The following is a 26,456-nucleotide window of genomic DNA, read 5'->3' as shown; positions in this document are numbered from 1 at the left end:
CATTTCCTTTGCAGAGTAGTGTGAATAGCATTCCATTGTATGGACATAGTACACACTTTTTCTCTAAACAGACATTCAAGCTGTTTTTACTTCCAAATTTCTGGGGATGATGCTGCATTTCACTTTGGTAGAGCAGCCCTCCTTGGGCGTATGGCTAGCAGGCAGTCCCTTCCGCCTTGCAGGCCACACCACGCTACTGTCTGTGTCTGTCTCCCATGCTCTGCAGAGGTTTGCATTTGGTATCGTCTTATTTGTCCAGGTTTGCTCCTCTCGTGTTTCTAGTATCAAAGCCAAGGAACCACGACCAACGACAAAGCCATGAATGGCTTCTCCTTTCATTTCCTAAGAGTTTTTCACTTTAAGTCTTATTTAGTGCGTTTTGAGTTGTTTCCTGTGTATGAGGCGAGATTTACTTTGGCCGTAGACATCTGGTTCTCCTCACACTGTAGTTCTCCTACTGGGTGTTTTTGGAAGTTTTGTCAAAGCTCAGTGGCTGTATGTCCATGGGTCTATTTCTGGACTGTTCCATGGCATTGGTCTCTGTATTTAACTTTGTGCCAAGCACACTGTCTTTTATGTACAAACCGATAGACTGGAAAGCCAGAGTTATGATGTTTCCAGCTTTGTTTTCCCCCCACAAGGTTGTTTTTTTGGCTCTTTTGGGGGTCTTATTTGGTTCCTCACGAATTTCACACACTGACTTTTTTTTCCAGTCAAAAATATGCAATGAGGATTTTGATAGAGGAGTCTTAGACAATAGGCCCATACAACGTCCACTATGGTGATGGCTCTGCTCTGTATTGCTAATCTTCAAGAGTGCTACAAAGAGCAAGTGTTGTAATGTCTATTTTGACCAAACAAAGCTCAAATCATGTGCGGTCATCATTATTAATCTTTCCTGTTACACCTGTGTTCCAGGAAAAGCCTTCTCTGGTCAGGTATATATTTGTGGCACTTTTATTCCTTTCTACATTTAAAACCTTTCTGTCTGAAACACGTTCATATGCCCTGTGTGAAGAGACCCACTGAAATCATTCATTCTTCCTAATATGAAGCACTAAAAATTTCAGATAGCTAAATGGTGTTCGCCCTTTCAGCATAAGGGCAAAGTGAAAACCATCACCTTGCAATAAGGAAAAGACGGCAGGCACACAGTGTGGTGGCAGGCACACAGTGTGGCAGCATCGCGTCACCTCCCCAGAGCAGGTCTGCCACCCTCAACCACCTCGCAACACCAGAGAAAGGAGAGGCAGAAAGCCGTGGGCTATATTTATGAAATGGCACAGAAAAAACAGGTGTTTCTACTTCAGAGCAGACATCATGGCACCTGACAGGGATGGCATATAAAACAGAGAACTGGATAAACCCAACTTGGATGCCTATGGTATCCCAAAAAGCTCCCATGAGTGTTGGAATCACGGTAATAATAGCATGATGTGGTGTGTGACATTTTCATCATAAACAGCAAGCATGCTTTATTTAGAGTCAATGTTGCCTAGAATCTCACGGTGTCATAGCCTCTAAATAAATCACAACAGCTAGTCCCCCTGGAAGGTGGTTCATAACTTTTGGTGGGTTTTCCCACTTGCTTTGATGATTTCACAAACTCAATGCCTGAGAGGGGAGTCACCTCTAAAATATCCACAAAAAGTGAAAGGAGAGCTGCCAACCTTGTCAGCCCTAGCATCAGGATTAGCTATCGTCTGAGAACCTGGGATGAAAATATTCTACACGGTCAAAATGATTCCCGCACTGGAATCTATCTGCTGAATGTTCCCACGCTGCCAAAGGAGAAACTCAAGCTCTGCAGGGGGGCTTAGCAAGTAGCCACAGTCAGGCCACAAATAGGAAGTGAAGAACTAAGATTTTCACCAACACCCAAGCCTCACAAGGTCATTCTTATCTGTCCCTTTTGGTCTTCTGAGGTAACGGAATTTCTTTAACTGTTAAACTGAAATAATGACAGAACATTTCAAGTATTATTTCATCCCCCTTCCCCAAAAAAATATTAAATAGAGACTGGAGAGAGCACTCAGAGGTTGGAGCAAACCCTAGTCTTTCAAAGGACCTGGGTTCAGCTCCTAGAACCTACATGGTGGCTCTCAAATGTTTGTCACTCCAGATCCAGAGGATCTGATGTCATCTCCTGGCTTCTCGGGGCACTGTGTGCGTGTGGCACACTGACAAACATCCAGGAGAAACATGCATAAGATAAAATAGTAAATCTGAACTTGACCAGAACGTGGTCAGCGCTTTTATGTTGTGGATCATACCAGAATCTAGTATGGAGCTTTGTGAAAATAATGTGGGTATCCGAGGAACTACAATGTACATGGGCTTTAGTTTATTAATACCCTCTTAAAGAATCTGTCACAAGAAAATCACAAAGATGATAGTAAAATATTTCACAATGGAATCATTATGAATGTGATCTATAGAACCAACTCAAACACACAAGAGGTTACTTGTTACTGCACATGCACGTGTGGTGTGTGGCAAAACAGGCTTTCAATATTTACAAGCATTTTTACTTCAAAGGCCACACAACACAGCAGTGTTTACTCTTTAGGCTCAAGGTAGTTTTAGGTCAGCCTTGAGCTGTGAAAATAACTAACCACTGTGCTTACTTACCCCTGGGGAGAAGCACGTGGCTCACAACTGCATCCTGTGCTGGTGCTATGAAAGCCTGGACGTCAGCTAGTTTATAGGCTGCAGTGTGACCCTTCTTTTCTCTTATTTTCTGCTGTGTAGTGGGCTTAGAAGCCACATGAGTACGCTATCACTGTAATATAAAACAAGAACATGTAGATAGTTCACGGCTGACTGCATAGAGTCTTGTGTGCCATATGTGGGAATTTCAATGAATACATTTTATAAAATCTATGGCTCCACAAAAGGAAGTATCAGACTCTCAATGTAGTTAAATGTGTTTAAGTTATAGTCCACCTGAGAAATCTATGTCTGAACAAGGGGACTTGGAGGGGTGTAGGGAGAGCCAGGAAACTGGAAAGACGCCAAGCTAATACAAGGGGTTAAAAACTAAATCTTAAGACAATTTTACAATTAAAGATGATCCAATTTGAATTGACATTCATATTTGGAGAACTCTTTATTTTACACAAACCATATTTTAAAAGTCATTTTAAGCTAAATTTATCTATATAATAAAATGTGCTCTTCTTGGGTTAGAAGGCTTGGTCATGCTTCCCAAATGCCCATGTCATATATGCAATTATTTACCCCTTGAAGCCTGAATTTTTGACTTGCAAGCATGCCAGTGAAATCATTATAAATAAATTCCAGTGTGTTTAATCATTACTTTTCAAATGAAAAGACTTTTATCATTCATGCTTAAACTGGTCACTTGCCTGAATTAAAAGCTGTAAATAGACTCTTTCTTGAAGGACCTACAAAGTGAAAGAAACATAAAACACGTTTTATTGGAAATAATACTAAGCATGACTCAAGCTATTTTGTAAATAAGAGTGGTTTTGTTTTTTTTCAAAAACCCCCTATTAGCCTGTAAATTTTAGGTTATAGCTAACCACTGAAAAAAATCCCAAGATGCAAGCAATTTCATCAAGCATACTTCAAATATAGATGTTATTAACAAATGAGATATTTACAATATTAAGAGTGATATGCATTAATCAAGAACAAAGTATCAACTTTCAAAAGGACAAGGCATGGTATATTTTGCAGTCCAGGAAAAGTTCATTTATAGTTTAGTTTATTTGTTATTTACTCTAGTATCTGAATCCTGGGCCCCACAGACTAGGAGAATACTCCACCACCGAGCTGCACCCTGGGCAGGAGAGACATCATTTAGCAATACTGAACGCATACGTTGCCTATTCTACTGCATATAGGAAACAGGCTATACTTTGTGAAGGAGGGCTGCTGGTGTGTGCCTTCCCCAGGAGCTGGGAAGAAGAAATACTCTGGAGCTTCTTCTCCAGACTGATGCAATATAAAATGCAGCCAGGAACCAAACAGGTAAACACTAGCAGAGCTAGAAACGCCTATGCTTGACACCAAACCGTGGTCAAGTGAATAGCCATCTGTAGATGACTGGTCAGGACTGCCATAGTCCACCTGCGGAACTTTAAAGAGATGATAATCTCTTAAAAGTATGTAGCCATCATAAATGGAAAACATTGGCTCCCTCTCAGATAAAGCCTCTATGAGACACCTGCAGACTCAATGCAGGCCTTTTAAAACACTGGTTTGCCCGGTTTTGCAGTTATCAGTGGGGCCTCTGGTTGTCCTCTGAATGTCACCTCAGGATCAAAACTCCACCACAGGGTTTACTTTTAGTTAATATTGGGGATAGTATGGAGATTAAAAAAATATCATGGTTTTAAAAAAAAAAACATGGTTTATTAATGCCATCCTGGCAGGGGGGCACTTGATGCCTCAGAGCTGTATATAAAACGATTAAGAGCCTAATGGCACAATGAATAACCTACCCCTAACAACCCTATATTTTTGTTCATTTTTTCCTTCAACCCAGTAGAAATTTAAAAAAACAAAAACAAAAAACATTGCTAAATGTAGGCCAGGTCAGTAACCTCAAGCTATCACATGATCTTTTACATATATGCCAACATACATACATACACACAAAGTTGAAACCACTGTGCTCACTTTCCTTGAAACAAAACAAAACAAAAAGAACACCACATTTATATGCAGAGGAAACTGAGAGGGGATGCCGTGGTGGCTGCTGGCTGCTTTTCCAGTTTTCTGATACAAATATGGGTCTCATTTATTCTTCCAGGCAAACAAGCATTCAAGGACCAATGAGGAGAGGTTGTCATGCTCTTGTCTGTGACGGGGCTGCATGGATGCACTGTAGGCTAAGAATACATAATACAACACACCACGCTCTCAGTGCCCACAGCGATTGCAAAGTGAATGGCACAGGATCTTCAGAAACAAATGGCCGAGAGAAAAGAGGAACAGGGTAGCAGGTGACAGACATGAACCACAGGCACAGACAGGGAATGGGCCATGCTCCTTGTCTCTTGCTGTCACCTAAGGGCTCATCCTAGAATAACTGAACACTAGTTTTATTTGTTAGCTTCCCCAGGCATCTCCATTCTACCTTCTGATTTTTGGGGTTTGTTTTATTTCTTATTTTATGTGATGGGTGTTTTGCCTGAACGTGCGTCTGTGTGCATGCGGGCGCAGTACGTGTGCAGCCCAAGAGATAGAGCGAGCACAGCATCAGATGCCCTGAAACCGAACATACAGCTGACTGCTAGCCACTGTATGGGTGCTGGGAACTGCACCTGAGTCTTCTGCAAGACCAGTCAGTGCTTTTCACGACTGAGCCATCTCTCTAGCCCCTACCTGCTGGTTTTCATTAATGAATTTTACCTATAGAATTTGCAGATTCTTGGAAAAATGGCAACTCGTTATTAAAATTTCCTTACTCAATGGGCATTTAAACATATAATTGTTACATGTACCATAGACCTACTTGTCAAAGTTTAACTTCCTAAAAGCCACACAGTTTTAAATTTTTTCAACTTTCCTCTCTTCACAATGAGACAATACCTTTTGGAGGAGTTTTGAGCAAGTGCGCATGAACTCTGGGCACCAAAGGCTTCAGATATAAGGATCCTGACCCATTCTGAAATGCTTGTTTGGGAGGTTTCTCTTCATACTTGATGACAGCATTACCACCTATAACAAACAGAAGAGTGCATCTTTTTAATACATAAATACATGTCCCCATATTTATTCCAAAGAGACTACAATATGACAACAATTACCGAATGTCAAGAATTCAGAGATAGTTTCTGGCCTAAAGTATGCAAAATAAATGCTATCCCCAGAATGCAAAAACATACATTTCATTTCGTTTCCTCACATAGTCCAAGTTTATGCCCATTTCCAGCTTGGTTTTCATCTCAGAGAGAAGGTGAAAGATAAACGGTGACCCATACTGCGTAACAAACATACCTAATGTATACCCAAGAGAGTATCCCTCTCCGTGAAGACAATACAGACTATAAGTAGCTGATGTTAAAAAAAATAGACAAACTCCACGGTAGCTTCAAGGATAAGATGTGGTATCCAAAGATGCTGCATTGAGAAGTCAGACTGCCAGCATCCACCCTGTTACAAAGGTATACAGCCTCGAAGTGAAATAAGAACAAAGATTATCATCTACATAGTGAAAATCATCTATATGCAAACACAAAATCTCTTCACTTACAGTCCTAATCTTTTATTTTCTCGAAGAAATTGTCAACACATAATTCTAGGCATCCAGTTTTATCCTGCCACTCAACACGTAAGTCACAACTTTTTTCGAGTATAGAATGTTCCACATGAATGTTGTGTCACCTGGTGCAGGAGCCCTGTTAACATCTCTCTATCATTTCAATTTTAGTATATGCAGCATGAAGCAGGACTGTTTACTGATACTCTAGGAAAGGGTGATACTTTTCTCTTGCTCACGAACAAATTATTAATGTGAAGTCAACAAGAAGTTTTTTTTAGTAGGATAAATGACCTCAATCCCCACCAACAATGCTCTCACATGTTAGATGCTCTCCAGGTCCTCACACCGTATCTGTTAGCTCTGTACACTGAGCCATCTGTTAGCTCACCCTATGCCCAGATAACATTCCTAATATTAGATCGGAACCAACCCACCCTCCCGCTGGCAAGCTTCTGTCCAGTTTCTGTCCTGCTTTCCAATTCTCACTTTGCCCAGAACCTACAGAGTGGAACTTTCCATATTCGGTAGGATGTTAATGGCCAAGGTGGTATATCATTCAGAATAACATTCTAAAGGACACACGGTGGGCGGGGGGCGGGAGGGGGAGAACAGCACCAATATCTCACGACAAGTGGGCACTGGATTTCAACAGGTGCTCAACTGTCTTGAATCCAATCAGAGAAGTCCCTTTTGTTATAACAATTGGATTTCAGACTTGCTTTTACCTTGGAGCAACTTTGGTTCCACTCAGCAGCAAATTAAACCACTTGTTCCAACTTTGAACAAAATCCAGTTCAATTTATGAACAGGAGATAAGATTTTCCACAATGCTGGATGTATGCTTCACCTTTCTGAGATTTAGACACAAAGATCCACTGCTTACGAAACTTCCTGAGGGAATTTCTCACTCAAGCGAAGGACATGATTCTTATGAGGTCCGAGACCCCTGACTGCTGGCCTGCAGACACTGTTCTGGAAATAAAACTAGCTTGGTGCTAACTCCCGGAAGTTCACTATGGCAACAGATCTAGCGTCAGTTTCAACTTTGGGACACAACAGAGTCAAAATTCATGTCAGCAACAAAATATACTGGCCTCAGGCACAAATATACATGTCAACATTCTTATACATACTTACATATGTATATACATGTGTATGGCAAATATTCACATTCCATGATTATCCATTGTCTGAGCACCGACTTTACCAGATGGAATAAGCCAAACATACTTGCATGACCTAACATGTACGTATTCTCTCAATTCTCCAAGCCCTTTACTGTTGGCTGACACATTGCTTCTCAATAAATTCCAACCTGGAAGGTTAAGTACTGCTCTGAGGCGGGAGGCCCTTGAATTGTGTCTTCTACCTTCTGCTTAGCTCCTAGCATGGTAATTGGAATAGTTTCTAATGATCTCCTCATCCAGAGCTGTCCTATTTTAATGTCCTCCTTTGTCAGAAGTGTTTGCTTATGCTACAACAGACTTTTCTGGAATCCTTATTTTCATTTCCCCAGCCCAGGGTGTGTTCAAGTGGACTCAGAAGTGAAGGCCACAGAACCTAAAAGGAGAAGGCTTTGACTGTTTCATAAAAATCTAAGCAGATGCGGCAATCATCCTTCTAGTAAAGAACTTAGTGGTCCCAGGGTTGACTTGCGAACTGGCATTTCTTACTACATTCTGGCGTCTAAGTTGAAATGAGTTTTTGTTTTCTTGAACAACCATGTATCGGCACAGAGAAAACACTTTGCTCTTTTCTGGAATTCTTTGTGAAATCAGCTTAATGCTCTCCACTGTGCCAGATTGTCTGCCTAGCTTCGCTTGAAATCAAACCACTCAAGTCCAAGCTTCTAACGTTCAAAAGCAAAACTCATTCAACTTTGTAACTACAAGGCTGTCTCATACACACCATACAAAGATACTAAAAGAGAACAAAGATTAATAGAAAGGTGTGCACACTAACATGTCTTGTGACCCTGAGTCAGTGCCACACACTGCCCAGCTCAAGCCTTTGCCTGTGTCAGACATCACTAGTCAAACACCAACCTTTTCCTCTGAACCTGGAGGTAGCCTGAGAATGGATCAACTATATAGGTTCTTATCAACTTTCTAGTATTGACAATACTCACTAACCATTCTTGCCACAAGAAAAACAAAACTGGGGATTGGGAAGAGTCATCCTTCTGTTCACTTGGTCAGTTGAGCAAAACAAAGTGCTTTTCTTCCAAATGATGTGGCATCCTCGTACTGCGGAGAAGAAAAGGAACCAGAGGCATGCTGCTGGAAGGATGCTGAGGATGGCCCAGCGCTTTCTTCCCAGTCATCAGATTCAAGAACTGATGCTAAACAATGATTGTACAACTCACCATGAGTCAATAGAAACTAGAACGAGTCCCAGGTGAGTGCCCATTGCTATAGATCACTGCCTGTCAGCCAGGCTGCCACCAGGGTGGAAGAGAGAGTGGCCCATTTCTTTATTTAATCCTTCTGATCTATTAGTGACAGAGTGCAAAGAGCTTTAGTTTGCATCTCTGCCATTGCCCCATGCCATCTGTCTCTCAAAAATAAACACATGTTTTTGTGGCCAAAGGGAAAGAGGAAGGAAATCTCTTGTCTTCATAGCCCTGTTCATGTGGCAAAACTTTCTCAAGACCTACTTCCAAATTGCACAATGACCTGCCTCATTTGTTATAGGAAACGACTGTGCGATCCTTACACTAACAGCCAAAGGGAGATCATTTTTTTGCTTTAATTTTTTTTCTGTGCACCCATTAAACAACAAAAACAAACAAGCAAAAACACTGGTAAACTCCCAGATATGAAAATTTTTCCTTATACCTCTTCGTTCAACCCACTTATAACTTGGTAACATCATTTCTAAGGATCCACGAGGACCCAGGACCAGATGCCAGTTTCCCAACAACACTGTGCTTGTCTGTGAAGCTCTTAAAACTGATGCCACTAACAACACATCCCAAAGAGAAAGCAAAGCAAAGGAAGTGAGCACCACCCTTGAAAAGGCTCCAGTGTTGAAGCTGGCTGGAGTCATGATCTCCAGCAAAAGATTAATTTCTTTCCTAATGTGACCCACCCCCTCTCCATATCAGCAGCAAGACAATTTTGGCTGAAAAGGACTTTTTTTTTCATATGATAAGGTAGCATTTTTAAAGCACATATACATTTAAAACTTTCGTATGAGTCATATATTAATTGTAACTAAAGAAGACAACTAACAAATCTCATGCTTTCGTTTAAATTCTAAAGATTTTCTGCATTTGCACAACTGCCAGTTATATATGCAAAACCTACAAAAATTAAATCAAATAGTCTTTGCTAATAGGATCAAATCATATCAAGAATTACTGATAAGCTGAATTATAAACTTAAGTCCCCAAACACAGAAAACGCACAATAAAATGCATTCCCAACGGACTCTTTCCCATCTTAAACATACATAAATACAACCAAGAAACAGTACAGTCAATATAAATTCCAAGTCACAAAGCTAACAACCAAGAGGTCCTAAAATCAATTTATTATATAAAAATTAAAGCATGCTTACAAAGCAAAGAATCAAATGAGAAATCGTCGACCTACTTCTTTTCCTAGTAAGCGTGGCTAACAAAGGAATTATACAAAGGCTGTAGGATCCCACGACCAGCAGTGCCAATAAGGTAGCATCATACTGCTTTTCTGAGCCAGCCGGGGGTGTGAGGGTAGAATTGATAAAGCTCTTTGAAGAAATATCAGTTTCTGTGCAACTGCGAAATCCTCCGGGTATAGTCATTTAAAAGGATCGAAGCAAGCTCAGGCAGGGAGAGCTGCAGCCATGTTCACGCTCGTATCCCTCATGCTTGCTCTCAGTGAATTAGGATGGGGAGGGGGAGAACTGTAAGCTGCCAGGCACTACACGGAACAGATTAAACGGGCTAGCAAATCAGACTAAGAAAGGGACTCACTGATGTGAATGCTTAATCTGCACGAGGGACACATGGCCACTAGACGGGCTCTGTGGGTGCATGGTAAACCCTTTTGTTACAGGACAAAAAGGAAAGACAAAAGCATTTCGCAGCCTCCTTGGGAGGGTCAGACATGCTACTCCTAGATGCACGGGGGCCAAATCAACATGGCTGTTCAGTGGAAAATGCTGGGTATGATATTAAGGAATGTGTCTGCCCCAAGCATCACAAAGTCCACTGTTATGGCTTTTAGGGCTCGTTGGTGATTCCATCTGGATAGTTTGTTTTTTAAAATTTCCACTGTAGGACAAAGAAGTCTATATGGGAGTTTACTGTAGAATAATACAATACATATGTGAGTCACCTTTTCACATTCACAGATCTGTTGTATGCAACCCCTATGGGCTTTGCCCCACCACTTTAAAATCTCAAACAACAGGCAGACAATAATCCTGTTTAAATTTAAGCAATCTATTCTAGCATTTGTCAAGAGCTGCCATGCAGCTCCTTACATGCCTATGAGACCAGCTGCTGCCTTAAGGGGCCTGTTTGAAAAACGTGTCCTTTGTCGTTAACTCAATGCCTATTGTCCAGACACCATTCCGCCACATACTCGCTGTGTGACTTTGGACCTGTAATGCAATCTCTGAGCCTCAGTTATGTCCCCTAAAAGACCAAGGTAACCAAAATAACCAAAGCTATTGGGGTGCAGGAGGGAAATAGTGAACCGTGTATGGTAGCCATGAGGTTCAACAACTTTGGTCCAATTTCGTCACCAAAAAAATGAAAAAAGAAGACATGGATTTGTTGCTAAAGCAAAGAGCTCTCATTTCTGACACCGCCTCACAAACATACATGCTATCTTTCTCATCTGCTTCTTACTAATAATGAAATGATAACATTTCTCTGTCCCCAGCAGTCTTCCTCCTCCCCCACTCCCCTACTCCCCCCCCCCCCCCCGTACCTACTGTGACCCTGGGCACAGCAGGCCCTCCAAAACTGTCTTAACTAATTCATGAAGTGTTTTGTGAGGAAATTTAAGGAGAAAAAAAAAAAGCACAAGGAGAAAAAACAAAAGGCACTTTTCCGAATACAGCTTCTGAATGAAAGAGAGCTTGGCTTGTTTGCCCACTTGACAGGCAGAAAACAGAATTTACGGAAACTCTGAGTATTCCCCTGAGTTTAAACGATTTACGATATAGCTTAAAGATGAATAATCTGTACCTCACTTAGAACCGGCATCTAAAGTAAGAAATTACAAAGCACTTCTCCAAGACAGTCTTTCACAAACCAAACCAAACCGCGGTGATGGGTTTTCCACTTTCCAGTTGGACCACAACAGCCCCAGCTGCTATTCTTTTGCAAACAGCCCCCACACAATCACATCAATTCAAATAACAAACTTTAAGATCCCTTATACAGCAGGCCCCATGGACTGCAGTGTCTCCTGGACGTTCATCCCAAGAAATCTGTTCCTAAGAACTTGTCTTTCTGCCAGACTTTGAGCAATTACTAAGAATTAATGTGCAAACTTCCCACTAAGCGACAGACACAAAAGCAATTTGCTGCAGACCGTTAGCTTTGCCTGGGACAACTGTCCCAACAACCCACAAACTGTGACATTAGTCTGACTTACAATTATGACTGTGGGCACTCAGATCCTCGTGGGTGCTGGCCACTGACCAGGGGCTTCCTGCCCTGTGCATCGAAGATGCTTGGGGGATAGGAATTCACCCCAGAAGTGCGGCTTTCAAGAACAGAAGTTTTCCTTGGGAAAAACAAAATACAACAAAACAAAAAAAAACCAAAAAATTTTCTACTGCTATCCACTGTGAAAGCTGGTGCTTGAAGCTTGAACACTCAAACTTCTACAAGGACTATGGAGCTAGGATGCAGAATGAACGCAACGCAACACCATGCTGCTTCAGATGAGAGGGGAAAGCTTTGCACACACTTACTTCCTTTGAATTATTTAGGAGCAGAAGACAGAAGCAATTAGGCTATGAGAAATGTTGCTGAAAGCCTCTAACCTGGAGTAACTCACACAGCTTCTCTCAAGTGAAGACAGCTGAAGAACCATTCAGGAAGGAGACTTGTGGCAAAATCGTGATCAAAGCAGAAATGAACTGACATGCTACCCCTCGTCTTCACATTAAGACAAGCAAGTTGCCCTGTGCATACATGAGGTAGCCATAATAAAAAAAAGAAACATGGAAATTTATGAGCACTCAAAACAGAAACAAAAATGCAGTTGGGGAAATTTTCTATTAAATAAAAATGCCTAGAGTTGAACAGCAGGTGGCGCCCTTTGTTAAACAATGTGGAGTGTCTTTCACTGAAGTGTGGCTGGAAAAGGCTTCTAGCTCCCCTTGTGCGTATGCTTCTCATCCTCTGAAGTCCTAGGAACACTCTGGGATGGTCACATGACCTAAACATGCACTTCTCAAACTCTTCTCTTTGGTCAGAACTCTTCAAACACGCTCGCTCTTGGAAGTCTATTTCACACACTTATTCTTTATTCAAGGACTTACATGAGAATGAACTTAAATTCTCAAGCTCCGCCCCACCCTCAATTGAATCCCAACCCCAATCACACGAATTCCTTATTGTGTTTCAACTTGGACACTCTCTGGCTTACTCGTGCTAATTTTATCTTGATTTCCTTTTCATTATACAGTCATCAAAATACTGGCACCACGTTTTCTCCATATGTTCTGGCACCAAGTCTCTCAATGCTATCCACGCTGGTAGCATCACAAACCTAAAGAGTATCAAGGGTCAGAAAGACCTTTAATGAAAATGATGGTATCGTATTTTACCAACGGCATAGAAGGTGCTGATGCCAGAATGTTGCGTTCACTGGCTTGTCCTAGCAAGAGAGCGCTTGTCTAGTGTGTGCGAGGCCCTGGGTTCAATGCCCAGTACCTTTACATTTTCATCAAATCCGGGCTGTATTGTTGTGAAACACAGCCTCTCCACAAAGGTCTCCTGCCAGTCGCCCTCCCCCCAACACCACGCCCCACCCTGTTATCACTCATGCTCAAGCCTCATACTTGCTTCTTGAGCACATTCTAGACTAGTCTCTAATGTCCAAGAACAGACGCCTTCCAGGTTCAAATCTGTCCCTTGACCTTTGCAAAGCAAGGAGCAGAGAGTGAGCTGCAATGGATGTTTGTCAAATCAATTTTCTTTCCACGCCAGGAGTGAAGGTCTAGTTTCATTAATACACACTCTCACCATCGAGACTGAGGCACTAGAGGTCACCATTTTTACAAGGCAAACTGACTCTTAACTCTATTAATTAAATAAAATTCCTTACTAACAGTTACAGCACACGCATACACATTCAAACACCCACTCGGCTATTTTTTAGGCCAACCGTTTTCACTTGCTTTTAGAAGAATGGAGAAGTAGAGCGTGAGAATTATAAATCCACCAAATTAGTGTCCCATTAGCAAAAACATCCTGACAGAGTTGTCTCCAGAAATGATGCTCAGGATGGGGCAAACAGATCAAACTTTCTGGACCACAGCTACAGTGTAGCCGAGGTGGAACAAGCCCTGAAGATGAAGGATCCTCACAAAGGCATCTTTCCCAGTACTGTCGTTGAAGGTATGGCAGGTTTGCAGACCTTGCCTAGCTGGCTTCAGAAGACCTACTTCTCCCTTACTCTAACCCACAAGCCATCCAGAAGCACACTGCCCACTATGGTCACCATCCCCTGGCCTGCTTTAGGCCACTTTCATTAGGAAGGTTCTAAGGGAATCCTTGATTCGCCCACCCATCCAGTTTTATCCCTTCTACCAATTTCCCCAAAAGCTTAACTTCGAAAGGCAGAGTCTTGCTAAGATGCCCAGCTTCCTGGGTTCTACTAATCCTCCTGCTTCAGCCTCCAGAGCACTTGGACAGCAGACATGGGCCTCTATACCTGGTCTCCCAATATGTGTGTGTTCATGTGGATACATACATATAGACATGTGAACAGGAGGTGTGTGTACACAAACATGTATGTACAAGGAAGCTAGAGATCAGCCGTGGATTGCATTCCTCAGGGCTGTTCACCGTGACTTTTTGAGACAGGGTCTCTTGTTGACCTAGTGTTTGTCAGTTAGGTTAAGCTGATTGGTTGGTGAGCCCCAGGGCTATGGCCCGTCTCCCTTCCCCAGCTTGGCTTCTTTATGTAGATGCTAAGGATCAAACATAGGTTCCCATGCTTGCATGGCAAATGCTTTACAATCTCTCCAGCCTCCCCAAGTCACACTTCTAATGCTGGGATGAATCCTGGTAATGTACTGTTACGTTGCCACTTTATAAAAGCAACTTAGATAAGTGAGCAGCTTGCTTGTACCACGTATCTGACCGGCGCAGTAAGTCTGTTGCCCAACCATCATCCCTAAGCTGTACCACAGATCCCAGTTAAAGAAAAAAGAACCAGCATCAGAGGTAGATGAGTTCAAAGCTGAGCCTGGCCTGTGAGGAGAAAGCGCCCACACACAACATGAGCACAGAACAGGCATTGCTTCCCCAACACTCCTGCTACTTCCACTGGGTCCTAAGGGGAGCCAGAGAGGGATGGTTATAGAAATAACAAAGCGCATGCACCACGGACATGACAGAAAGGCGTTTGGGGACACTGAGTAAAATGGGAGGTGTGCTGCCTAAGTACCAAATTTTTCACAATTTTATATCAAAATCACTTTATTCTAATTACGCATAAAAATAGCACATGGCTGGTTTAAGTTGCCCAGTCCCGAACTCTATAGATCAATGTGGCTTTTTACAGTCAGAACAGTGATTCTGACACAATAGAGTGCCACCTAGGTCTTAAAACTTTTCACTATCAATTACACGTCTATTAACATATCCGCAATGAGAAAAGAAAAAATAAAATTGGAAAAACGTAGTTTTATGTTCTCTGATGACTCAAGTCCTTTAGCCTGTGTTGTATTCGTCATCACCTAACAGGCCTTCCTTGTTCTCCCTTATAATACTATATACACACGAGCTATTTAGACACACACACACACACACACACACACACACACACATATGCACTGTAGGCTAGGATCAGCACATTGAGAAGATGTGATTCTTTTCTTTCTGAGTTTTGGTGACCTCAATATATTTTGCAACTCCATCCATTTTCCTGCAATTTTCATGATTTCACTCCTTACAGCTGAGTAATATCCTATTTTGTATATGTACCATATTCTTGTTATATCTATTGATAGACAGAGAGCTGATTCGTTTGCCCTGCTGCCATGAATAGAGAGGCAATATCACATGGAATCTAGTATCTTGGTGATAGGGTGTGGACTTCTCCAAGTATACTTGGAAAAGTATACTTGGGTCATAGTGTATTTATTTTTATTCTTAGGAATTCTAATCTTACAAACTGATTCCCAAAGAATGTATTGTTTTGCATCCCCCCCCCCCAAGAAATGAGTAAGGGCCCCTCCCTCTTTCCCCACATCTGCATCCACACTTGTCAGATTGCTTGATGACCTCCATTCTGACTGGAGGAAGGTTGTATCTTACAGTGGTTTACATTCTCTGATGACTAGGGATATTATCACTCAATAGTGATTAGTCTTCTGTGTGTCTTCTATTGAGACATGTCTGTTCCACTAGACCATCTATTGATTGGCAATTTTATTTCCTCAGTGTTTACTCTTTGCGGTTTGGGGATAGAAGTTGCCTGTCTGGAGTCTAAGTTGGTAAAGATGTTCTCGCATTTTGTGTGATGTTTGTCTAGCTGGTATCTCCTTTGTGCACAAACTTTTTAATTTCAGGAAATCCCACTTGCTGATACCTGGAGCTAGTTCCTGTGTCACTGAGTTCATTTCAGAAATGGTTGCCTACCCTGTGTCTTGGGGAATGTTTGCTGGTTCCCTCTTGCAGCTTCAGGTTTTAAATTGAGACCTTAGATCTACTGTGAAAGGTAGGAATCTAACTAATTTCATTCTTCTGTAGGTAGATATCACAGATATGTCAGCCCCATTTGTTGAAAGGCTTTTCCCCACTGCATGGTTTTCTGCCTCCTTTGTCAAGAATTAGGTTCCCCCCTCTGTCTGTTTACAGATCCCCATTCTATTCTATTGGTCTAAGAGCATGTTTGTATCCTGGGCTGTCTTCCGGCACCATCTCTGGGTCTAATTTGAGGTTAGCTGTTGTGACAGCTCCAGCCTTGTTCTTTTCACCTTCAGAGTGTGTTGGCTATGCGTAGACATTTTAGTTCCATATGAATTAGGACTACTTAATTCTTTTTTCTTCCCCTAACATAGTTTCTCTGTATAGCTTTGGCACCTGTCCTGAAACTCACTTTGTAGACTAGGATGTCCTTGAACTCATAGAGATCTGCCTGCCTGTGCCCCCCAAGTGCTAGAATTAAAGGCGTGCACCACCACTACCCAGCTGTTTAATTCTTTTTTTTTGTTTTTTGAGACAGGGTTTCTCTGCAGCTTTAGAGCCTGTCCTGGCTAGCTCTTGTGGACCAGGCTGGCCTCGAACTCACAGAGATCCGCCTGCCTCTGCCTCCCGAGTGCTGGGATTAAAGGCGTGCACCACCACCGCCCAGCTAGCTGTTTAATTCTTAATCTGTGAAATACGACATTGGAATTTTGGTGGGCATTGTGATAAACATGAAGATTAATTTTTATAATATAGCCATTTTAGCAATATTAATTCTTCCAGTTCAGGAGTATGAAAGAAGATAATAATCGCATATAAAATTTAAACTATATAATGAAATAATTATACAAAAAAATCCTGCAGTATGGTGGGACTATCACAGGGCATAGCAAAACGGAATGTACTGAAAAAAAAAAAAAGCCAAGCATGAGAAAATTTCCCTTCATTCAGTAATGTTTAAACATTTGAAATGAATTTTCTTTGGATGATGAACACAGATAAAATAAAAAAAATAATAAACACTGAAGTCAATGCGGCCTCTTTCAAACATATGATACCCCATATAAAATAGATCCAGAAACCAAGAAAGGGTAAACTGGATGGACAAGGTTGCAGTTACTATTTCACTTCAACTCATCTGCAAACAGTGGCAGGTCATCGATTCTTTATATTTCACTAAAGAAAAAAAGAATCCAAGTCAAAATGCCTTCATTCATATCTTTTATATGCTTATTATGAAGACAGCCACTTTACTACTAGAAAATTCATGATTTCATAATGGATACATTTCCTAGGGCAGGAAATAAAAGCTAAAGAATGGACTTCTAAATGGCCCTCCTTTGTCCTGCTACTTCTATTAAATATTTCCTTCTCCGAGAGAAAGCCCTGAGGCCTTCACGGGGGCATTGCCAGTCTGCCATCACTGATCTAGCCTACTCTGAGGAACAGCCTGGGAAAGGTAGGCGAGTCCACACTGCAAGAGAAACACCTTCAAAGAAAAAGAAATGATAGCAATTTCCAGAACCACAAACATCTACCAGCCAAGGTAATTTCTACCAACCAGACATGACAGATTGAACACATCATTGAGAGACTATTTAGTACTGAAAATTGAGTCTCAGTTCATATTTAATAAAATGTACAGCTTTTGTGGATAAGATTCAGAGAGAGAGAGAGAGAGGAGAGAGAGGTGAGAGGGGAAGGAGAGAGGGAGGAGAGGGAGAGGGGAGAGAGAGGAAAAATGAAAATCAGCTACAGTGTTACTTATTGTAGGTAACACAGACCATTTTTAAGGATCTGGGCAATGGATTCACATGGGAGCATGTTACACAGTATTCACTTGCTTATCCAGGAAGGCTAACTGCACACAATCACAAAGCACAGGAATGTGCACCAGAAACATATGACATCTTACTACAGAAACTAAAAGTTTGCAAAAGAAAGCGTAAACTAGAAAAGTCACCGTGCTCCTCCGTGAGGTGACACACAGTGCTAGGCAGTGACCATCTTAGCGGGAACACAGACGACACGCACGGGTGAAGGAAAAGACAGGGATGTAGGAGAGGCAGGTGCTCTACAAGAGACAACACCACACACCTGACAGGGACTTCCACCCTGAATTGGGGTAGTGAATATCTTGGGAAGAGGGGAGGGGGAGCTTGGAAGGGCCACAGGATTGGAAGCAGAACTGGATAGTGTGGAGTGGGGGAGCGCACAGCTGTTCAAAGCGAAGAGTGGGAATGCAGGGCACGGATCAAGAGGCTGGAGCACCAGTGGCAGCAGAAGGTCTGGGAATTTTCACTAGAGCAGGAAAGATGACTGCGGTCACCAGGTAACATGGAAGCATTAACGAGGCAGACAATCAGCAGAAGATAAACGAGCCAAATTAACGCGGGGTTAAAACACAAACAATAACCTCTTTACAGCTACGGCTATAATTTCAGCTCTTTACATGCCACTGCATAAAAAGAACTTTGTAGTAATTATCTACAGTAACTAGGAATTAGGAAATTAACGTAAAACCCAAAGCAATAACAAATAATGAGTTATAGTAGAAATAAATTGCATAGCTCAAAACAGCGGCTTCTTGTTCACTTGCGATAAACTCTAATGGTCTAAATGCTTTCACTAGCGAGGTACATTTAATAAATTAGCTTCACTGGATAGTACTGTGATATTAAATAGTCTCCAAATAAAACCAACAATCTGCTTATAAAATACACACTGAACAACAGCTTTTGTGTTTGGCAGGAAAAAATGTTTTAAATGGTCTTTTAGCAGCAAAAGTCACACACATGGACAAACATACACATATACTCTGTCCCTCCTAAAAAAATCCATTAAAAAGGTAGATGTGAATGTGAGTATGTGCTAACTTTTTCCTGAATTAAACTTATAGTTCCATGTCATTTTTAATATCATCCCTGTGACCTATTTTAAAGGAGACACTGGGAAAATTCTAATTAAGATCCAAATAGCTTAAAAGTTCTAGAAGAAAAATAATGAAAACTACAAAACATCTCAGCAATTAAATTTGAAAATGGGCAAAGGACAGAGATGTCTCCAAAGAAGATACACCAATGACCAACAGGAACGTGCCAAGATGAAAGCTCCTCAACATCCCTTGCCATTGGGGAAATACAAATCCAAACACTGAACTACCACCTCACACCCACACTAAGATGACCAGTGTAAAATAAGCAAACATCGATGCGCAGGCAGAGTTATTAGAGCCTTGAGCATTGCCATCGTGAAGGCAAACTAGTATAGCCACTGCACAAAGCAGCGGGAGAGTGCCTCAAATAACTACATATACTTACCGTATCTTCCAGCCATCCCATGTCTAGATGTAACCCAGAGGAGCTGAAAGTGGGGTGTGTGATAGGTGTAAACGCCCCTGTCAGCAGCAGCAATAGTCACAGTAACCCAAAGGTGGAAGACACCAAAATGTTCATAGGCAGTTCAATAAAGCACAGGGTGGATAGATACGTGAGGGGTTGTTATTCATCCTTAGGAAGGACATGTTGACACGGTCACCACATGAATTAGGTTGAAGAGGTGATGCGAAGTCACATTAAGTCAATCAACAGGAAAACTGTCGCATGGTTGGTCTTCTAGGAGCTTCAACAGAGCATGCAGATTCATAGGGACAGAAAGAACAGGCATGACTGCCAAGGGCTGGGAGGAAAGGACACTTAGGTAATAGGGTATGAATTGTTAATGGATTAATTGGGGCAGATAACTGCTTGAGAAATGGGAATGGTGGCTCCACAACACTGTACTTAATGTAACAAAATCTTTACAGGTAAACCAGGTGGTAGTGGGCTCATGCCTAATTTAATCCCAGCACTCGGGAGGCAGAGGCAGGTGGGTCTCTGAGTTTGAGGCCACCCTGATCTACAAGAGCTAGTTCCAGAACAGGCTCCAAAGCTACAGAGAATCCCTGTCTCTAAAAAACAAAACAAAACAAAACAAAACAAAACAAAACAAAAAATCTGTACAGGTGGCATTGGTGAAAATGGCAAATTCTATCATGGAAAGCATTTTAATTATGATTCTTTAAAACTTTCTATTTTAATACACAGCTATGTAGACAGATTAGTAAACTTGCATACAGACCTCAGAACGAAACTTCAGGATAGGAGGGAATGTGTATTGAGATACTTAAACTGAAAATTAAGCAGTACTGTGGTGTGTGGTAAAAAGACTCCATCTAGAAGCCGGTGGCTTTAATTCAATTCCAGCTCTACCACACACCAGCTGGGGACAGGCTACTGAGCCTCTCTGGGCTTCTACTTCCTCTGTGTAGAGTGGGTGATTACAGCCAAGTAGATCGCATGTTAAATCCCAGCATTGGGGAGACACAGGCAGGCAGATCTGTGAGTTAGAGGCCACCCTGGTCTACAGAGCTAATTTCCAGGATAGCCAAGGCTGTACAGGAAAACCCTGTCTCTTGAAAAGGAAAGGAGAAAAGAAAGGTGAATACAGTTGCATTACCTCACAGGTCCTCATGAGCAGCAAATGACATAGAACTGTAGCTAGCAAAGATTGCCCTGCAAATACTAGCTTCTTGCTCTGATTGGCCACCAACATACATTGTGTAGAAAAGCAAAATATTTTAAATGAAACTATAAAATGATTATATTATGATATATAATGATTTTCATTATAAAAATGATAACTGAATAGGTCATTTTCCTGTATAAGGTGAAGGTCTCATTATATAGAGAAATAAGCAAACTAAAAGGAAACTCTGACAATGTGGAAAAAAAACTTAAAAATCTATGTATAAAGTTAACGGACAAGTGGCAGCATCAACTCAGTTCAAATTATTTGCTCCAAATCACAAATAAACAAAAGTTCTCTGGGCAAGTAAAGTCAAGACAATATTTTACGGTTGTACCCCCATCTCTAACACCTTTTCTGGCTCCTCAACTGCCTCTTTACTGTCTATCTCTGGTGTTCCCACAGAGAAAACATTTAAAGCCAAATACTTGCTTTCCTGACCTCTTGGGATACAAGGAGTGATGATCATCTCTGGCTAAGTTCTGAAAAGCGTGCTGTCAAGAAATATGTTTCCTCCCTGATAAACACCGACAGGCATGTGAAGACAAAGCCACTACCCTGGGACACTGCCCTTGGCTTCCAGCCTTTGAGAACAGCAGCCAGAGTTTGTGGCATGTGGAACTTTTGGCGACCATGTTTTAACTGATTTTTGTCACTAATACACTGAGCAGAAGGGGAGGGAAGGACAAGAAAGCAAGAGACGACATTACTTAATCAACAAACTGGAAATGGCCTTCCTCTAGGCTTCCTGTCAAATAGATGCACAAACCTGTGTTTTTAGTCAACTGTTACCTGATTGAACCTGCCCTGTTACCTTGTCAGTAGTGTTAGATGTGGGTAACTGATTTTCTGTTGCCAGTTCTGACTGACTTCGCTCCTCCCTCCCTAGCTGTCCCTTCTTGACCTCTCCGTGATTTCCCCTACTCCTCTCAGCTTAAAAGGACCAGACAGGTGTCCTGGACAAAGTCACTTTCCACACTTAGTGGTATCCTCCTCCAGTGTTCTGCTTTCACATCTATCTATGGGTTTTTGAATCCCAAATGTGTATCCCTAAACCAAAGTCTTTAGACCACACATGCAAAGCTGCTACTCCATACCTGGTTTATATCTACTATTCGCCTCAACTCAGGATCTCTAAAACTGAGTCCCTGATCTCCATTCTATCATCGTCATCCCTTCTACGTCAGCTGAAAGGCACATCTATCTGTTCCCCATCGCTCATTCAACCCCATCAAGCTCTCCTTCTAACAGCCAGCATCAGCACCAGCACATAGCCAGAACCTGCCACAATCCTGGTCCTAGAAAGCATCTTCTGCTGCAACTCCAGCAACGCCACTTTCTCCCCAGCCCCTAAACCCACTTGCACTCAGTCTGTTCTCAACACAGTGAGATTCTAAAGGTTTAAGTCACTAAGACTCAAATCCAATCCTTATGGTTTTTAAGCCTACCCATAACTTGGCTCCGCATTCACCAGCCTTCCCGTTTCTTTGCTCCTCCTTGTGCCTCCAGTTCCTAGAACCCAGTGTTCAATTGCCTGCTGCTGTTCAGAGGCCTGGCTCCTTTAGTCCTTAACTCACAGCCCCGTGCCCACTACACTAAAATTTCACTCCCACCACGTGGACACGCACACAAGTGTGTGCACACACTTTTAGAAGTTTATCTTCTTAGATGATCAGTACCAAACGCACTATGGACTTTCTTCATATACAGCCCATTTTACAGAGCATGGCAGAATGTCCAGGGCCCATTTTGATCTCGTATTCACTGTCATTCTCTAGCACATGATAAGTGAATTTACATGCGTTCAATAAATATTTGCGTACCAAGTTATACGCCGATTAAAATGCCATTTTACACCTGTCTAAATATGAATTTCAGGAAAAGAGCTGCAGAAACAACAAAATACTGGCAAGAGCTTTGGAAAACATTCTCCTGGCATCAGAGACGGTGCAGAGACTTGCATAGTGTTTCTGAATGACAACTTAACAAAACGAACCCAAAGCATTAATAACGTCCACACCCTTTGAGTCCACCTAAAGGAATGTATCCAGAAACAGACTAGGTTATGTACATCTGTACAAAGTTCTTCTGTGTATGGCCATTTATTATAGCATGGTGAGGGAGATCTGGAAACCTCCCTAGATGCTCATAAACTATCTAAAGAAGCGAACAGTCATTATGATTTGAACAAGCCCCCAAGGACACATGTGTTGAAAACTTAATCACCGGTGCATCAGTGTTGGAAGGAAGGGCCTCTTACTGAAATTAAGGCTGTGGCAACTCTGGACTCAAGAAAGGAATAATGTACTTTTTGGGCTGCGTGGCTACTGGGAGAGCAGGTTTGTTTAACAGGCAAGTTTGATATCCTCTTTCATGTTTATTCTCGCATACTCCCTGGCCCTGTGTGCATGGGATGGTACCAGCACTGGATCCTTGGACTTCCCATTGTCGAGACTGCATGCCTAATTAATGTCTATCGTTCACAAATGACACACCCTGTAGTGGTGTTACAGTACCATACAACAAACAGACAGTCAGCACATGCAGAAAATGAAATCAATGAAAACAAAGCTACACAGAAACCCTGTCTCAAAAAACCAGAGGGGGGGGGGGGAGAAAACCATGTTACTAACAAAATTTAAAAATCTTAAATAGGGGGGCTCTGCTGTTAAGAACACTTGTTTTTCTTCCAGATGTCCTGAGTTCAATTCCCAGAAGCCACAGTAGCTCACAATTATCTACAGTGAGATCCAGCGCCCTCTGCTGACATCCAGGTGCACATGCAGATACAGTACTTGATAGATAAACCTTAAACGGTGGGCATTTCAAGTACCTTGTAAACAAAACTAATCTGATCTGACAATGGGATTTCTATCGGCCCTGTAAATATGTCTATATCTGCATAGGAATACTAGCCATACATTCTGACACCAGAAAGTTATTGCGGTAGTAAATAGAAAGGAGGGTTTCTTTTCCCTCTCCTGGTTGTTCAGTTAAAATGTTACTTTTATAATAACCTACTATGATGGAAAGAGAAGAACTGAAAAACTACCTAAATCAACTGATTAAAATTCAAAGCATTGGGGAAGTCAAATCATACTGGCTGCCTTTGCTGGAAAACTGCCCCTACGTTCTTTATTACAGATATGGCCCTGGTGTGTCCTCATTGGCCATGCTCCTTCCTCTATTTCCAGCCTCTCTGTTCTGACCCTGTCCTCAACCTTTAAATTATCCTGCCTAGTTTTCCATCCATGTGTATTCTTTCTATTTCTGGGTTCTGTTTGTTAGGTATTTTTGCTTTTTGAGACAGGATCTATGTAGCTCAAACTTAGGGCAATCTGCCTGCCTCTACCTACCAAGGGCTACAAACAGGTAAAAATCACCGCATCTACCCTTCTGCAGGGTCTTAAACATTAGAAAACATCAGCGTCAATTAAGACTGGTCTTCAAGGGCATAAGCCAGAGACTTGACACCCACAGTACTGTTTGTAGAGGTGATGCTACTCATCTTCTTGACTGTTTGAACAATCCATCACCTTCCTTATTCAGCTGGTAAGAATCACAATCTGTTTGATTCTCTAGGTTTGGATTATGCCATTCAACTAGTAACCCTCCAGGTACCTGCTAATTCAATTACCACCCAGGACACAGGGCTTCATCTCCACTCTATGCTTACATACTGTGAAATGTGACTTCAGGATTTAGCCACAGTAATGCTCTCCCCCAGGGTATTAGGAAGCTGTTCTCAGTGTAACCGTCACCGCTTGCTTGGATGCAAGGGCAAGCTGACATTAGAAACCACAGCAGCACAGGTGAATCACCACACAAACAATCCCAGGCCTAAGAGGGGTAATTTGGCAGAGCAACAAGAACATCCACCAAGCAAGGTTCTCACGGATGACTGGAATAGCGCAGAAGCGGGTGCTGAGGGCGGTGCCATCGGTACCTGTCTCTGAGCACTTTCACCGAGTATCGGCTGGCTCAGAATGGGCATTAAACAAAAATAACTCCCTTAGTCACAGGCCTGGGAATCTGAGAGAATGTTTAAAATTCAGAGCCCAGTAAACCAAGAGTTGGAGAGTCCATCCTTCCTGAGCCTTCCAGAAATAGATAGAGCCTTCCTATATCCACCAAGGAAGTTTTTAGCATGTGCCACTTATACGGAGAATCAAAAAAGGAATGGAGGAAGAGCCTGGGGTGTGGCTCAATAGGGAAGGCATTTGATTAGCACAAGGTCCTGGAGACAAGGCCAGCATCAAAACCACCAGCAAAGACAGCTTCCAGGCTCATTAGAAGCCAAGTTCATGGGCAGAACTCCTTTGAGTAGGAAGCTTATTGAGACTTCAACATTGATCACAGTTTATTTCCTTTCCTAGGGATACAAAAAATATGACTCAATTAAAATCCTTGGAAACTCTTGGGGTGAATCACCTATGGCCATAAAAGTGAGCTGGAAAAATGGGTCAATGCTGTTCCTCACGTTCACTCATTTCGCCTCTCTCTGTTCTCCCTAATCTAACGTCTGCATTCTTCTTCATTCCCTTTATTTCAAAGACAAACTCTTCTGGGCGCTGCACCCCTAGTCTCCCATTGTCTGACTGTTGCAATTATCTCCTTGCTCTCATCCGCATTGGCTTTGTCCACAGGTTGGAGTAACCTCTATACATTCGTATCATCTCTCATCAGAAACATGTACCCATCATTTGAAATAGTTTGTAGCCATTTACCTCCCGAAAACCTTTTCTTGTTCTCTTTTTAATTTTGGCTTATGACCTCTCCCTGTATATATCCAACCATCGAACAAAGAAATCTGTAGGCATATCCTTGGGCCCATTCTCCACCAAGCAAACCCATCAGGAAGTCTGCAATATTTTAAACACACACTATATTTTCTATTCCCTGGACCATGTAGGAGCCTTGGGATTTACATCTAGATGACCGGAACCTATCTGACGGCAGCTCCCTTGAAACAGAGGCTCAATGCTCACTGATCTGAACACATGTGCTAGTCCAGACCCTGACCCTACTACTCCTACTACAGCCTTTCAGAAGCCTTGATGCCCGCAACCTCGCCTACTGACACGCTCCCTTGGATGCACACAAAGATTAGCTCAAAAGCCCCCATTCTTCTCCAGTCTCCCCTTAGGCTGAGCTGGTTTCCTCCCTGCACTGTAGAGACTCGGTGCTTTGTCTAAGTTCCTGATCAACTCAATCTAAAGGACACTTTAAATGCCCATTATATAACAGGTGTATTGTGCTGAGCACTGGAAATATAAAAATAACTCATCTCTGGACCCTGGCCTATGGATGTCAGTTTGGCAGAAGAGAGTCATGTAAGAAAATCAGTACACAGCATAGCACACAGTCTCGGCAGCCAGGACATTTGGCTGAGAAGGCTCATTTTAGACACCCCTCTCCAGTCCCCGCCCCCCGTGCTGAAAGGATACCGACTTAATCACATCTGTAGTCTCAATCTAATGGACGGCCCAGTACAGAGGGGGTATTCCTTAATGGCTAAGTGACTGCACAGTGACACCTCATGAGTCCCTCTATAGAGCCATCTCTGGAGTTTGCTTTAGAGCCCCTCCAGAGTTGTGCACAAACACACAAGAAAGCTTAGGATAGCGCCTGCCATACCATAACACTCCCGAGCCCATCCGCTATGATTATTGTTGCAATAGAAGTCCCAGGACACACTCTTAAGTGCTGTAGTTACTGACAAATATAAGACTATCTGCTAGTAGTGATAGTTTCCAGATTTTAGTAACTATTAGACATGAGAAAACT

At 42.2% G+C, this 26,456-nt stretch overlaps 1 protein-coding gene across 2 annotated transcripts in view; it reads right to left on the bottom strand.

Annotated features, from left to right (window-relative positions):
• Positions 1 to 26,456, bottom strand: part of Mtus1 (microtubule associated scaffold protein 1) — a 134,212-nt gene that overhangs the window by 54,077 nt on the left and 53,679 nt on the right. For both annotated transcript variants that reach the window (XM_038324589.1, XM_038324587.1), the window contains exons 4-5: positions 5,563 to 5,691; positions 3,369 to 3,407 (exon numbers count right to left, since the gene is read on the bottom strand). In XM_038324589.1, coding sequence (XP_038180517.1) covers positions 3,369 to 3,407; positions 5,563 to 5,691 — 168 coding nt within the window. The remainder of the gene's footprint in view (positions 1 to 3,368; positions 3,408 to 5,562; positions 5,692 to 26,456) is intronic.

This window comes from Arvicola amphibius, chromosome 4, assembly GCF_903992535.2.
Source record: "Arvicola amphibius chromosome 4, mArvAmp1.2, whole genome shotgun sequence".
Lineage (NCBI taxonomy): Eukaryota > Metazoa > Chordata > Mammalia > Rodentia > Cricetidae > Arvicola > Arvicola amphibius.
Note: the sequence above shows the minus strand (reverse complement) of the source record. Positions and strands in the feature narration are given on the sequence as shown.